The sequence below is a fragment of the Carassius auratus genome, chromosome 17, assembly GCF_003368295.1.
Source record: "Carassius auratus strain Wakin chromosome 17, ASM336829v1, whole genome shotgun sequence".
Classification (NCBI taxonomy): Eukaryota; Metazoa; Chordata; class Actinopteri; order Cypriniformes; family Cyprinidae; genus Carassius; species Carassius auratus.
Genome location: NC_039259.1, coordinates 5,460,761 through 5,477,716, shown reverse-complemented (window position 1 = coordinate 5,477,716; position 16,956 = coordinate 5,460,761). Strand labels below are relative to the sequence as shown.

At 35.5% G+C, this 16,956-nt stretch overlaps 1 protein-coding gene and 1 long non-coding RNA gene across 3 annotated transcripts in view; one reads left to right on the top strand and one right to left on the bottom strand.

Moving 5' to 3' along the window:
- The window catches only part of LOC113117028 (ALK tyrosine kinase receptor), a 374,362-nt gene that overhangs the window by 3,950 nt on the left and 353,456 nt on the right, over positions 1–16,956 (bottom strand). Inside the window, exons 16-25 of one of the 2 annotated variants that reach the window (XM_026285385.1) lie at positions 16,570–16,740; positions 16,375–16,473; positions 14,171–14,326; positions 12,346–12,459; positions 11,099–11,285; positions 10,499–10,589; positions 10,228–10,292; positions 10,002–10,131; positions 9,114–9,250; positions 6,758–6,850 (exon numbers count right to left, since the gene is read on the bottom strand). In XM_026285385.1, the coding sequence (XP_026141170.1) occupies positions 6,758–6,850; positions 9,114–9,250; positions 10,002–10,131; positions 10,228–10,292; positions 10,499–10,589; positions 11,099–11,285; positions 12,346–12,459; positions 14,171–14,326; positions 16,375–16,473; positions 16,570–16,740 (1,243 nt within the window). The remainder of the gene's footprint in view (positions 1–6,757; positions 6,851–9,113; positions 9,251–10,001; positions 10,132–10,227; positions 10,293–10,498; positions 10,590–11,098; positions 11,286–12,345; positions 12,460–14,170; positions 14,327–16,374; positions 16,474–16,569; positions 16,741–16,956) is intronic. The other variant, XM_026285386.1, reaches the window with a different exon arrangement.
- LOC113117031 (uncharacterized) overlaps positions 16,406–16,956 on the top strand; it is a 4,155-nt gene continuing 3,604 nt past the window's right edge. Inside the window, exons 1-3 of the long non-coding RNA XR_003294119.1 lie at positions 16,406–16,497; positions 16,597–16,763; positions 16,880–16,956. The exon at positions 16,880–16,956 is cut by the window's right edge and continues 1 nt beyond it. This is a non-coding gene — a long non-coding RNA (uncharacterized LOC113117031). The remainder of the gene's footprint in view (positions 16,498–16,596; positions 16,764–16,879) is intronic.

Sequence of the window (16,956 nt, the reverse complement as noted above, 5' to 3'; positions counted from 1 at the left end):
TTTTCTATCTAAATTTAGTAAAATAACTAAATGTTGAATCTACACCCAGCAACCAGATCTGTCTCTCTTGGGTCCTAACCGTCAATCCCTTTTAGAGAGGTACATTAGGGTCAGGGTAGATGAAGTTAGGATAAATTAAAAGTGACTGATCTAGTTCACTGGAAATGCCTTATAAAAGGAAATTCAAGCAACCTATTACGACTATAGACTGCAGAAAAAAAAAGAAAAAAAAAGAAGAGTGACTCGCCTCCATTTCCTTCCACTATAGAAAAGTAAAGCCAAAACATCTCAGTATGGTTGCTGTCATCTTTTAAAAATTACATCATTTGGAGCCAGAGTTGTTGAGGAAGTGATTCATTTGCAGTCTGAGTCTGCGTAGTAGTGATCATGAGGTGGGCAGGGGTATCCCACCCAAATTCCCTCAGACCCAATTGCAAGCTCACAATCAGGGTTTTTTTTTTAGGATCAAATTATTAACTAAAAGCAAACTTATTCGAAAAATGAACACTTGGATATACATCAGCATGATGAAAATTACCTAAAGAAAATTTATTTGAAGTGTAATTTGATTTAGTTTGTCTCACGTCTCATAGATTACATGGAGAGGGTGGGTTTATGACCTATACTGGGTCCAGCCACCAGGGGCGATCAAAACGTTTTGGCTTCACTTTTCAGGACTTGTGCGGCACACTGGATTACCACAACTTATTTACATGTATGACTGCAAGTTACACATTTCTGTCCCTCCATTGAAAATGTATGTACCGTATACTGTCCATATCCAGAAAGGTAATAAAAACATCATCAAAGTAGTCCATGTGACATCGAAGGGTCCGTTACAATTTGTTGAAGCATCGAAAACAGTGACTGTTGTGACTGTTGATGTATGACGCTGCTGACGTGTTTTCTGGTAAACCTAATAACAAAGAAAACACTTCAGCAGTATCATGCATCAACAGTCACAGCAGTCACACTCACAACAGGCCCGGAAGAGAAGACAATGCTGAATTAAGTCCAAAATGTATTTTCAATGATTTAACATATTCTAACAGACCCTCTGATGTCACATGGACTACTTTGAAGATGTTTTTATTACCTTTCTGGACATGGACAGTATATCATACCTACATTTTCAATGGGGGGACAGAAAGCTCTTGGACTAAATCTAAAATATATTAAACTGTGTTCCGAAGATGAACGGAGGTCTCACGGGTTTGGAACAACATGAGGTTGAAATGTTGAATCAAAGTCACTATCTGTCTAACCTTAGGGTTAGGTAAATATGGTTAGGGTTTATGGAAAGTGTATGATCTAGTTCATCTGACATGCAGAATTACATTTAATTGGCTTGTTGTAATAAGGTATAATGGTTTAATTATACATGAAGAGGTCATGGACAAGTTACATCAATTTCCTGAGATAATTCAAATAAAGAATGTAGCCACTAAATCCAAGTAGGACATGTTAAAAACATATCCTTGTTGGTAATGGAACAACATTCCTATCAATCTGAATTTAGAGTTAAACTTAGGACAATATGGGATAGTGATATTAGAGGTAGATTATAGGAATGATTGTTTGGTTAAAATGAGAATGAAATACAAGAATAAATACAAGGGGAATAAAATTTTGTTTGGACCCCAGTGTTCTTCAAAATAATTATTTTTATATTCCAGGATACAGGTTTGAAACGGCATATAAAGAGTTTTTTTCTTTCTTTTTTACTTAAAGGATTTTGTTGTGACTTGCTTTACTGAATGTTGTATCTGAAGGTCTTATCTGAAGACATATTCTTCACATTTCTCATAATGTGATCACTGTGAGTCTAAAACCATTTTCCTTATCCAGAGCTGATACTATCAGGATCTAGTTCCAATTTCTGACCCTCTGCTGACAACAGGGGAAAAGAAATAAAGTGAGGGAGAGAGCAAGAGAGAGAGAGAGAGAGAGAAGAAAAGAGACAAATAGGTCTTGTTTTTTTGCCATCAGCTATCCTGAAGTTGCTAAAGCAATATTTTTGGGTGTGTATAATGCCGAGCATTTATCACAAAATAAAAAAAAAATAAAAATACGAGAGACTGGGACTGAAAAAAAATACATTGGCCACTGTCTCCTAAAAAAGAAGCATTTGCATTGTTTGTCAGAATTTTGATGAGGCTGGTTTTATCGAGCTCTGATTCTATATAAACTAGTTTGTGGCTTGCTGGGGTTGTGGCAGCGAGGCCTGTTCTACCTCCCTCAGGAAAACACACCTCACATACCAACATTACACTCATGTTTCCACCAATCTCAGTCATGCGAACAGATCTCGCAAGCCAGGACTCAAGGGAAACCAACAATGGAACCCTTTGAAGTATGAAATCAAGAATATCACAGAAAACCTTTGTATCGCTACTGACTATGATCCCTGGTGGGATGGTGTGTTACCACAGGCGAGGAGATGGAGGGGAAAAAAGGCATGAGGCAGGGGAAGCAACATTTGGGATGGTAAAGTTCATAAACTCCATTTAAGAGAAAAAAAAATAAAAATCCTCTTCACTATGTTCATATTTTAAATATAGGTAAAAAAAAAAAAAAAAAGAGCTATGTGTATTACTGTATCTTTCCAATTCTAAGAAGCAATTGATTTGACAAAAATGTAACATGAGTTATTAATATTTCAGTCCAAGAAAATAACAACTGAAAATATTAAATGTGAATTCCTGCTAAAAGTGAATTTCAACATTTATGAGTAGGCCTACAAAAAACTCTAATTGTATTTAATGTTGCCTTTAACAAAGCCTTATAATTAGTCTGATTTAGGATTGAGGTGTTTCAGGAATTTTTAAAAACAGCATGTCAGGACAGACTTCAAAATGTAGGGATTTAAAAAATTCAACAAGTACACTCCATAACATTTTAGTGCTCAAAACGTGCATAGTCCTCACAAAACAATGAATTATGCATAAAAAACTGGAACACTGTTCACAACAAACGTCTGGACACCAAGAGTAACTGTCGTAAAATGTATTGTTCAATGTGCTGAATTTAAAACACAAGCTGTGTTTTGATGGCTATAGTTTTTTTTTTTTTTTTTTCATTATTATTATAATTTTTTTTTTTAACTTTTTTTATTTTATTTTTATTTTTTGAAGCATGATGCTTTAAAGAAGACCAGTTTGGAGACACAGCTCTTCAGAAAGTTTTAACAGTTTGCTGCCAACACGTTAAAACTATCTCCAAAACACTGCATGTCTAAATTATTTACTCTTTAAATGTAAACTGTGATAGCTACTGTACAGACCCTGCTCTAGTTTGGATATTCTAGTCTTAGTCATACCTTTCCTGTTTTCCTGGTTCCTGATTATTTCCATGTATCTTGGATTAACCCTTTGCTTGCGGTTTCGGACTGTGTTTGCTCCTTGTCTGGATTTATGCTCACATTTACGATTTACCCCTCTTGTCAAGCCCTCTGTTGTTTGCAGATCATTGACCTACGCTTGCCCTAGGATCATGCCATGTCTTGTCCTCAATATACCTGTGTGCCATTGTCTGTCCCTTGCTTGTTTTGACCATGTTTAAGAATAAAACATTGCACATGGATCCGCATGTCTCAAATCTCGTCAGCCCCGTAACAGAGGTAAAAAAAGATTAAGTAGTTGACCTGACTAATTGGTTGTTGGGAGACTGGTCGACCATCATGACCTACCATCATGATATATCCCTAGTGATAATGAAAAGCTGTTAAAAAACTGAAGTAATCTCCAAGAGTTAACTACAGTAAGTCTATTAAATTGACCCCATCTCAGCACTGTCAATTCTCAGAAGATGAGATGAAATATTCACTCAAACCTCCACTGTAATTCTTCCCATCACCAATCGCATTTTCATCACAGCTCTGAACTCCTGTCCTGTCTGCAGAGCTCAGCGGGAAAATGCAAGAAAAATCTACATCAGCAATTAGAGCACACATTTTGGCAACTCTCCGGAGGGAGTACAACAAGGCTCCATCTTTTCCCTTTAGAGTTTCTCTGGCTAATAATACCCTTCTTCCACCAGCTAAGCGAGCCATTTTCAGACACACATTCCAGTAGTGGTTGAGAGGCAGTTAAGCTCACAAATCCTTTCACTTCATCTCACACTGGTGCTGCCATCTCATCTGATGAAAAATGTCAAAGAACAATTCATACTAGTGCCAAATTGTGTGATTGATTGATTGATAGTCTGGTGCTAAGGCAAGTTAAGATATTGTTGTTGTTAACCTAAAATGAACTTGACAGTCACTGTGCTTTTTTAGCAATATAAAGAAAAAAAAAAAAACTAGCTGTGACATTTTGATAATAGAAAAAAAGTCAAAAGAGTTTTGAGCGAGACTTCACAAATGATACATGCATCAGTTTCATGTAACTGGCTTATGTACACTGCACAATGTATAGGGTGCATATGGGTTAAGAGTGACAAATGATAAAAATGGGACAGTTATGCTTGAATATGATTTTAACTTATCTTTGAGGGACCAACAACAAATTTACAACCAGCAGGAAAACCAATGGTGAAGGAAATTATAGTTTGAAAATGATTTACTTAAGACTTATAAGTTCACTTAATATCTGCAAATGTTACAAATATTCATGATGTGAAATGTACCAGAAAATTACAGTGATCACAAATAATTTGTCTTATATATATATATATATATATATATATATATATATATATATATATATATATATATATATATATATATATTGTGCAGGCTCCTGTTCGACTTTTTTAAGAGGAAATACTAATTTTACTGATCCTAAACAAAAACAAAAATATTATGCGTATTTATTATTAATGCTGAAAGCAGTTGTGCTGCTTTTTTGATGAATAATAAGTAAAAAATAACAAATGACAATAAATTTCAAATAAATGCAGCATTGATGAGCATAAAAGCGAGACTGACAAAGAAAAAAAAAAACATAATCTTTCTGATCCTAAACTTCTGAATGACAGTTTATGTACTGTATATACGTACATACTAGAAGATTATTTTAGTAGTATGCTATATCTAACATAGCCATGGTTTATTCCTGAGGTAAATGTCAGTAGAAATATCAAGGAAAAAGAAATACACCCTTCAAATTAGTTGAGCACTTACTAAACAACTTTGTTTGGTTCTTGCCTTAAAGGTGCCATGTGTAAAAATTGAGGTAAAAATATCCAAAACATTACCTACACGCATCAAAAGAATGAGAAGAAATAAGGGCGATGATGTCATTAAAAAAATGTCAAGTTATAGTGCTGCAGAGATATCAACCTTCATTAGCATTAGCATTACTAGCCCCGGCCCGACAGGTGTCGTAATACCAGTTTCGGCCATGGGAGGCGGTAGGCGGGCAACATAACCACCAGCCAACCTGCAATACACTAATAACTCACACGGCTTGTGGGCCTGATGTCAATCGTGTGGAAAGTACAGCCCACTACTTCATTTCAGTTCAGGGAAGAGAGCGGAAGGATGGCTGAAGCCCTTGGCAAGAGACCACCACCCGCTACAGGGAAACAACGGCGCTCGGAATCACAAATCAAATCCGATAAGAAAAGGAGCCGAACCAGATTAAACATCGGCACTGCTTTCAAGCGCTGGAGACAACTGATGGACCTGAAAGAAATGAGGCTCGACTCCGAACTTGCAACATTTCTTATGGATTGGTAAGTTAGATGATGTTAGTATTTCGCTAGAAGTTTGTTTTACATGTTTGTGTATTTTTTTCGGGAAGTTATAACATACAAATGTATCGAAGGCTGTTCGATTATAGTGCTAATGTTAGCGATGGCTAAAAGTAGCTGTGTTTCATAATTAGCTAGCTATAACTTACCCATTTTTTTTTATATCATAACTAACCTGCTCTGTCTAGTCTGTTGGTCTCTGTGTCCTCTTTGCTTCTTGGTTTTTCTGTGCATGAGAAAATTGATGTGTGGCGTGAAAGCATGTGAAAAGAGTCAATTGAGTGTGTCTCACGGTGAATGCTTGAGAGTTAGCAACTCTGGTTACGTTGGTTGGCGCTAGCTTGGTCAACATCAGCTGTCTGATGTTGACCAATGATGTTGACAGAATGCTGTCTGTCAAATTAATTTAATTCAAATAATGTGTATATACAACTCAAAATGTGATATGAACAAAACAAATATGAACATATTCACTGGTAAAGGTGAAGGGTAGTGGCCCGAAGATGTCATGTTTCAAAATCACTTGACATCACCCAACGTTCCTCTGGAGGCAAAACGTCCTTCTTAGGCTTCGGCTATGGCTCTAGGGTTGTTCTGAAGGTAGGGGCGGAGCATAGAGACTATGCCGCTTCTCGTTTGTTACTCTAGAGTAGACCAATTCACTTCATTGAGGCATACTGCCCCCATCTGGTATGGAATGTGGAGTATGACTTGATTTTTTTTGCCAGACATGACAGATGGCACCCTTAAAATGAGAAATATGTAGATAGCAAAAGCTAGCAAATGGGAGTCTGCCATCTCTTATTCCCGTTCACTGGTGCTTGCATGTAAAATATTTTATTTTACTTTACTTTACTTTACTTTACTTTACTTTACTTTACTTTATTATTATTATTATTATTACTATTATTATTATTATTATTATTATTATTATTATTATTATTATTATTATTATTATTATTATTATTATTATTATTATTATTTTGTGTGTGTGTGTGTGTGTGTTACAGCCAGGAGAGCTGAAATATAAGATCATGATGCCATACTGAAGTATGTAGTATACCTGTAGATGTCTCTGGCCATGCCAAAATCACCAATCTTGGCCACCCTCCCTGGACCTTTGCAGGTCAGAAGACAATTCCTGGCCGCAATATCCCTGTTAAGAATAAAAAAAAGTGAGATAACAGACACATTTATCTCAAAAAATTCTGATTTTAAATTAAACAATGGCAAATATCCAGTATCACCATATAGTCACAGTTCTTTGTCTTGTGTTGTCTCTTCTTTCTCCCACGGATTTACATCGTTGTTTTTATGAAATTTATTACAGAAATCTGCATTCAGATCACTCTCTCCTTGTTACCCACCAGGACACATATTTCATGCTGAGATATATTTTCAGTAACCTGAGCTTTGACAGCTTAAAATTTGTATTACTGTTTAGCAGCAATGTCGTGATGTGAAATTGTTTCCAGTCCTCTTACTGAAAACAAGCTTTTCAAATGCCGTTGCAGGTATGTTAAATTGGCTAACTAACTAGCTAAACCTCTACTTTAATAATTCTGATCATAAATGTCCATTATGCCTATTGTCTAATTACTGGTGTCCACTTTAGGAGTCATTCATACCATTATGAGATACTATCCACATATATTTAGAGCTTGCAAAATGAATGTCACCCCATCTACACTTCTAGTGATGCACCAAATATAGAATGTTCCAATTATGAACAATGAACCTGTCAACTCTGCAGGTGTTTGAAACCACAGTCAAGCACAAACTTTGTCTGTATCATAGACTGCTGTACATTCTAGTTCCAGTGACCTATAGATAGACTAGTCAAACTCTGAACTGATCCAGTCAACATCACACACTAATGAACGATACTTTTTGACATCTTTCTTTGTCTCTGTTGCATGTGTTGATATTATAGGAATCTTGAAGGTTCTTTTGATCACACCCAATCTAATTTCTTATAAAAAAAAATAACATTAGTAGTAGACAAAGGATCACACACTTTCCCCTCCATGAGTACAATTCCTTATTGGCTCAATCGCTGACTTGATTGCACAGATACTATTTAAACTGAACTGAGCTGGATGATGACATCATTGATTTCAATGATGAAATGCCCTTTTGGATTATTGACACACTATTTTCCTATTTAATGCTGTTCATTTGTTTTGTTACAATCTGCATTGTTAAAAGCACTATATAAATAAAGGTGACCTGACTCACCTCCTGAGTTTTACACCCTCACACTTTAAAATCTCTGAATGGATTCTGAAGTTTGATGAAGATGATGCTGAGCCAAAAGTCTTCAAAGTTTCAGCAAATTAACGCAACCTTTGCATTCATCAAAAATCTTCTGGATCTAAACCTGTTCTCTCTCATCAACAAAACTTTCTTTTAAACAGGCGAGACGTGCAAGTATCAAACTTTGTCTCATTAATTGAAACACTAAGTACTGTAGATCTGTCAAATATCAAATACTGCTATAACTTCATTATTTACTATGCTTCAGCTTTAGTCCTCTTCCTACATAAAACATGGTGACCTGTGTGTGTGTGTGTACCTGGTATTCCCTACATTATGGGGACCAAATGTCCTCACAAGATAGCGATAACAGTAAATCCTGACTTTGTAGGGACATTGTTTTTCCCCATGAGGAAAACAGCTTACAGATCATAGTAGGGTTATGCTTAGGGAAAAGAAAATTCTGTTTGTGCAGTAAAACCATGACGTCTCTGGAATGTCCCATAAAACGTGTGTGTGTGTGTTACAATAGTTTAAGTTCTTTAGTGTAGTTAATTTATTTATTTTTTTATTTTTTGGTTTAATGTTGCTATGGCTAGAAAGGCTACAAAGTTGTTTAAAGTTACAAGGATACTAAGAAGTCTTGATCTGCAAGACTATTTTTGTTTTCTTTTGAAGGTCATGTCATGAAACTCATGTTTCCAATTACTTGTACTATTTGAAGGCATTTGGTGTTTGGTTGACAGCAATGGATTATGCCTTTTATGCCAAAAAAACAAAAACAAAACATTGCCAGAAAGGGCAAAACGATCGATAGCTCTGGGTTTTGACCAGGAAACTGAAACTGAACACGAAAGCCTGGATACATTTTAAATCGGTTGTGTAAGGAACTTGCAGATGGGTAAGTGTCTCAGCGTCCCTGTTCTATACCTGTATTGATGACCGGACTGCTCATGTAGCATTAATGAGCTCTAAGTGGACTCATTTTTCACGCCATTCTGGATGAGCATGTCAAAAGGAAATAGAACTCCCATTGCAGGTATGAGAGCAAACAGAGTCAGAAGCCCTGAATTTGTGCTGACTTCAGAAAAAAGCAGATTATCCATCCTGTGGTAAATCGATCTGTAATGTGTGAGGGTGTGTTGGGTTGTTGGTAATTATACCTGTGGATGAATTGGTTCTCTTCTAAGTACTGGCAGCCACGGGCGATGTCTCTGGCAACGTTGAGAAGATCTACCATGGTTAGACTTGAAGGATGCTCCTGGGAAACATTACAGGAAGTCAGAATGCTGGGTGTTCCCTTTTGAAAAATAAGTACACTTTAGCAGATTTCGAAAATGATGCTTATTGATATATTTAAATAATATACTTAGAAGAATATACTTAAGTACAAACAGAATGTGATGTCTTTAGAGACATAATTGCATGTTATTTGCATTTAAAAACACATATTTGTGGTTTTAAAATGTATGAAATGCAATTATTTTAACTTAAGTTCTAATTTTGAGTGCTTTTTTGATCCACTTAGTACATATTTGTGATTTCATAATTAATTACCGTATATAGTCTTTGAAATACCAATAACCAATAAAAAAAAAATTGTTGTAATAGATTTATAATGTTTCAATTGCAAATTATTACATTAAATCTTTAAATATAATACCAAACAACACTAACAAACTACAGGTAAAATTACAATTAAGTAATTTAAATGTGCTTTAGTATATTAGTCAACACATTATATTAAGTTTACTTCTTTATATCCTGAGAAAGTGACATTAAAACATGATAATTTAAAGTTCACTTCAATTTGAAACCTTTAATTTGACATTATTACAATAAAAAGTAACCTTTACTTGTACTTTACTTGTTCACCAACAAAATGAATAATCTAAAAGCAAAGTCACAAACTACTAATCAAATAAACTAATGAAAAACACAACTTCATGATGCAATACAAGAATCTTTGCACATTCTGTGATGTGTGTGTGTGTGTGTGTGTGTGTGTGTGTGTGTGTGTGTGTGTGTGTGTGTGTGTGTGTGTTTCTTACCAGTCTTGGTCTTGTTTCCCTCAGGAAGCTCTTGAGATCCCCTCCGGCCATCAATTCCAGTAGAATGAAGCGAGGCAGAGCTTGCAGACTCACCCCGATACACCGCACAATGTTTTGGTGACTAAACTTGCTGTCGGAGGAATAGAAAGAGAAATGTGGTATTTTTGCAATATGTCCTCATGAATTAGCCCTTTGGAATGGTGCATCTTGTGTTTGTCGTTGTTACCTGATTATGAGAGCTTCCATGAGAAAGTCTAGTTCATCCTGCTCAGAGCACACCTCAGGAAGGGTCTAAAAAAAGAAGAATTTAATAATCAAATATATGCTAAATCCATCCATCCACATATACCTAGCAGTAATATTTCAGAATACTATAGAGCATAGAGACCAAATCAACATATTCATGGTTACAATAATACATCAAAGTATTAAACCCCAGTATGCAAGATCAAGCAGCATAACAGACTTTTTTTTAAATATATATTTTCTGATCTTACCTTTACGGCCACCTGCATCGGACTGGGCTCCCCTGGAATCCCAACGGCTAGTCCTTCATAGACTTCTCCAAATGCGCCATGACCCAAACCTCTACAAGCAAAACATACATTAAGAGGATTGTTAATTATTTTATTATTTTTTGTCAATAATATAATTCCATGTATTTTACATACTGCATTTAGGAAGATTTTTCATTTTGGAAGTTTAATTTCCATCAACTATATGAAGACCATTCACAGTCAAACAACATGCTAGCACATAACACTACGACATGCTAGCACATAACACTACGACATGCTAGCACATAACACTACAACATGCTAGCACATAACACTACAACATGCTAGCACATAACCCTACAACATGCTAGCACATAACACTACAACATGCTAGCACATAACACTACAACATGCTAGCACATAACACTACAACATGGTAGCACATAACAGTACAACATGCTAGCACATAACCCTACAACATGCTAGCACATAACCCTACAACATGCTAGCACATAACACTACAACATGCTAGCACATAACACTACAACATGCTAGCACATAACACCAACTGAACGGTAAGGATTTATTGATGCTCCCAACCTGGCGAGGGAGATGTTACGCCGTGGCACCTCCTTCAGATCGTTGATGGAGGCGGTCTTGCCACCAAAGCAGTAGTTGGGATTGTAGTCTGTCATGATGGTGGAGGCTCTCAGTTTGCTCAACTTACAGTCCGGACTCTGTAGCTCAAGTTGGATAGACTGGAGCTCTGTGTGTTTACGTCTGTACACTGGACGACAATCAGCACAGTATGAAATTTATACCAGTTTTCTACATAACAGTTTGCATAATCGGATTGTAGCCACTGTCAAGAGTTACATACAGATGTAATGTGGAAATTAACTAACTTGACTGCTGTACAATAGCCAGTGCTATAATGTTTTGTTTGAGGCAATTCTGGACAAACTAAATTGGATTCAATTTAAATGTGTCTTGCTATGAGGTTTATTTTTAAATCAGATTTAATAATTAAAAGCTATCTTCTCTGTAACTTGAATGATTTTATTTAACTATAATAACCTTAGTGGTGACATTTTACTGCAAATTTGTGGATAACTACATGAGAAAAACACTTAAAAACAGTTTCCACAAACAGGCAAGTAAATCCAAGTTAGGTGTGCTTGACCAGCGCAGTAAACACATTAGTGCAGCATGTGGAAGTGATTTATTCATAAAGTGGTAATCGACAAGGCTTGTCAGAGCTCAGTTAACAGCCCATTTATCACACATCTACTCTATTTATCACTCAGAGACTGCTACTACACTGCAGATGGACAGATGATGTGTTTGGTGCCATGATGACACTGTGTGTGTGTGTGTGTGTCAAACATGAAGACATGAATCCTCATTTAGAATTTTGAAAGCTTATGTGACGTGTGCAGTTGAATGATCTGTTTCTTTAAACGTGCATTCAATATGTTTTTCTCAAATTTTTTTTACATTTTTTAAAAAAAAAACGCGCTTAAAAAAAAATACAGTGCAAATTATATAGACCAGGCAGCCTCCAAAATAATTTTAGCGTAAAAAAATTTTTAAAATACAAAATTATTCTTTTTGGATGCTTTTGGTGATAAAGTAAAGTAAATTTCACATTTCATATAGTCATATTGGCCAGTGAAACACAAAATATGCAACGTATTATTATTATTTTCTCTAATCTTTCTTTTTTCGCTCTGTTTCTAATACCCCCCCCCCCCTTTGTCTAATGGCTTGGCTCTAGTATGTTTTGATTAACCTCTGCGAGTCCATGAAATTATGCTCACAAAAAGGATTTGACATAGTCTACTTACTGATCATAACGCCAGAAACGGCCAACAGCAAGGCAGCGATGAGCGCGGAGGTCCCGACAGACAGACCCAGAGCCAGATGAGACAAAGACGGCTGGGCGGGCAACATAGACACTCCTACACAAACACACGGCAACAAATATAGACTTCACATGAGTCAGGCAGAACTCAGCAGAGCTTTACACAATGAAAAGTGTTAGCACAGGATCATAAAAAAAAAAAAAAAAAAAAAAAGAATAAAAAAGTTGCCATGGATGATGTCAGCATACTTACTAACGATGCACACATGATTGGCTGATAGGGGAGTGGTCTCTGTCAGAGTTGTATTTTTTATTTTTTTTATCATATAAATATTGTAGAAACATGATATTATGTTGCCATATTAAATAAAGGTTTAATAATAAATAATAATAATAATAATAATACTAATAATACTACTACTACTACTACTACTACTACTACTACTAATAATAATAATAATAATAATAATAATTGCCACATTCAAATAAAATGTTAAAATGCAAGCTGTAACTAATTAAACAAGTTTAATTCAGCTAATCGTCAGCCTCTTACATGTATGCTTCATGTAGTTAAGCATATTCATGTAGTCTAACAGTTAGACAACCTTTTAATTAACAAAGTAGAATAATCATGGCTGACAGTAAGACATTCAAACTTAAATGAAAACCAAACCGGACACAAAAACAGTTGTTACTTCTTGCCCAACTGATTAATGAAAAACCTATTTAAAATCTCATTATCGTCATATGTTTTGAAAATGCTTACGTTCCAAGGCAGATTGCTGGCAACAGCCTTTTTCAGATAGTTTGTGGTTTTTTGGTAAGGAGTCCTTTTCACTACTTCTAATGTTTCACAGATCTAGGAGGTAGTTTTAGCACCAAAACGCTTCGTGAAATGTAGGAGTCCTAAATTTAGGACTGACATGCCTATTATTTTTAAGATTTTCTCCTAAATCGGCGAGTTATGAGCTACTCTTAATCTTAAGAGAGTTTGTGAATACAAGCCCCTGGGTTTTAACCAAGGCACCCTTTGAAGATGAACAAAAACTTTGTCCTTAGATTCTGCTTTACTCCTATAGAGAAAACTATGTTTGATGAACCAGGACTGGCACTTGTGCCTCATCAAAAAAAAAAAAAAAAAAAAAAAAAAAAAATGCCATGCCTCAACTTCCTATTAGAAAATATGTCAGTATAGTATAGGAAATCGTGCTTGAGTGATTCAATGGGGTCTTTAACCTGGGATTAAGAGAAAAGTTTAAACGGTTTCTGAATTTTTTCTTTTTTTTTCTTTTATGATGCAATTTAATTCATATTTTTATTGCTTGTTTCTAAAAAACCTGTCAAAGTGTTTACATTTTCTGAGCTTTTTTTAGAGCTTCGAAGTGTTGATATTAGCATATAATTAGCATGAACCCATGGGCACTAACTCACTTATTAACTAAACACTTATGAAGCTGAAAACAGCGCTGGGGAACAGAGGAAATTTCAGTCCATTTGCATATATGAACAGATGTGTAAAACATTCTGAATTAATGGAACAGTAGCTAATCTGTGCAAGGGTGGAAAGTGTTTTTATCTCTCTCACTACCTTTTTTTTTTTTTGGCAAACTGAGCTACAGTTGACAGTTATGACCTGTGCCAGAAAGACTGTAAATGGTAGAAAATTGAACTTGGCTTTACAAAGGTGAGGGCCGCTCTTGAGAAAGAACTTCGTCATTGTGAGAACACTCTTCCCAGACATTCATTTTACCATTTTATGAGACGGCCGTTCATCTAATGGTGGTGAAGTGTGTTATGAATGAACTAACCGGTAGAGTTGATGCAGGACACTCCGTCTGGGGCCAGCGAGAGCTCTTCATCACAGTAGCACACCGTGCCCTCCGAGGTCTCGTGGCAATCTCCTGACTCACAGTGACTGCAGTTCTGCACTGGGTTGATAATAACTTCACCATTGCCTTCCATGCCTGGAAATGACATTACCATACTTATGGGAGGGTAAAGCACAGTAGGAAAGATTGAGGCTTATAATCAGAAGATTGTTGTCCTGATCACAGCAGGGAGACGTTTGTGCCCTTAAGCAAGGCACCATAATCCAGGTGTTTCCAGGGGGATTGTCTCTATAATATGAGTCTTGTACTTTTCTGTTTGGAAGTCATTGATCTAAGCTTATGAAAAATGTTTAATCATCTCAAAATCTGAGGGGATAAGCTTAGATCAGTGAGGAATACGATCAATCACATCCAAAAAGAAATATAAAACATGTCCTAATTGAAAGAACATAAATTGATAAAAGGATAAAAAAAAAAAAAAAAAAAAAAAAAGAATTCCTGTGTCAGTAAGTCCGTAAGTTTAGTGCAATGCAACGATATTAACTAATGTTTCCTGTGAAAAGAAAATCCTCTCCAGGTTAAAATAACCAGAAAACAACATGAGGGTTAAGGATCCCTTTTCCAAATAGTAGTATGCTTAAGTATACTTAAGTAAAGATCAAGTATATTTTATAAGTATACTTTATGTAGCAAGTATACAAATATCAGTGTTCTAGTAGTGTACTTTTAATTGTAATGTTTCAATACTCCTTGGGACTAAAATGTCCCTCTTTATAGTAAATAATTTATACTTTAAGTATAACAGTAGCAAACAACTAGTTTACCTCTATGTTTGTAGTTTGTACTGCAATTATACTAAAAGTGAACTATGTATACTGATAGTTTACTAATCAAATACTTTGTACACTTTGAAATATCTCAGTAAACTACTAGTTTAGTAGTTTTATACTGCAAGTATACTCATACGTTTTCTTTGAGTGAACTTTACATCATATTTTAAGTATACTATTATATCCCTATTTAGATTTTAATTTGTATATATTTTGTTATATGAATATCTGAACATACAAAACATCCAAAGAAAGTAAAGGTTACTTGCTTGTAAAAACATTTTATACTAGCTTCATGCATTTTTATTTTAAACACTTTAATGTGGGTAAGTTTCATAAAAAAAAAAATAAAAAAAAAAATACTATGTATTGGATTCAGAATGATGATAAAAATGTAGATGGAGTCAATCAACACCAAAAAAATAAAAAATAAAAACAATAAAAACTAATTATTACCTGTTCGACATTTTATTCTATGATGTTACAGTTTTGATGCTGTTTCATTATGATCCTGTTACATGTGTTAATATCTGTTGTTTCTTTTTCTTCTTCACTTTTTTTTTTTATTATGTACAGCATAATTTCTTAGCACACAGTATATTTTCATAGTACATCAAACTGTTTCATCTTCCTCAGAATATGACTACCTCAAGTCCAATTTTATTCACATTGGTGCCTTAAAGGAAATCTAAACCGTATATGATTTGAGTCACCTTCAACTTTAGGTACAGACTTCAACTAACTGTAGAGATAAAGTATACCACTAATAGCCTACTATCATCCAGACATCTGTTTTCCAAGATGCTTGTTAATGGCACCTTGATATTTCACTGCAAATGAATTTGTATGTCCCCATTAAACTTTTCACAAAAATGTGAGATTAGTTCTTAAAATTAATTTAAGCCCTTAATTTGAATGATAAAGAGTAGCTGAACCCAGCCATCCTGACTGCATCCTAATTTGTGTACCTGTTTGCTCTAAAAAGTACTTTATATACCTCATTAGTGCTGGAAAAATGTAACTCTGAGTACATAGGTAGACAGTACTGAAATGCCACCACATTTAAGTATGTTAGCAGCAAGTTAAATCTATTGCATTTAAATTTTGTTTAGATCTTTAAAAACTGCAATAGCTGTGTTGTAACTGGTCCAATAAAGAGTACTCTTCAAATACCTGAATGATGTGAAGGTTTTTAACAGAGAAAAAAAAAGTGTGAAATGTTAGAAATTGCATGCACCAGACTTATGTAAGTAAGTAACTATAAAATTCATACTATATATTATATAGGACATATAGAATAAGTGCATAGTGTATTTTATATAATTTGGAACACAACTAAATATATTGTATTACCTTTGAGTGGCTCCAGGTACATTTCGCCATCAGGACTTATAAATGATGTTCCATCGTCTCCATCCTTTCTGGGATCATTATCATGCCAGGCACTGCCCCCTATGGTCATGGAGTTGAGAAACAGTAAGAAAATGAAATAAAAAAAAAAATGAAGATACAGTATATAATATGAACAAGGCTAAAATTTAGTCTAACCTCTGTATCCTCCACCTCCTCCACCAGCCGTGCAGGCCCCTCCACCGCCTCCAAAACCTCCTCGAGTTTTCCAGCCCTTGACTTGACAGGGCTCTCCACCCTGACCTCCCAGAATGATTGGTCTACCGCCTTGAGGAACCGGGGCAGTGTCATTCCAGCCTCCACCACCGCCTGAAATCCACAGAGCCACACAGGTCATGAAAACCAAATTAAAAAGACACATGTGCCCTATTTCAGTTTCTCTGCATGGCTTATTAATTTCACAACAGGTGACAATATCACGTTTTTATTTATATCCATCCTCCAACAGATCTATGAATGCAGAGTGGCACAGCAATTTCTCCAGAGAAAATAGTCTCCTATAAACATCCCTGTTCCTCTAAAGCA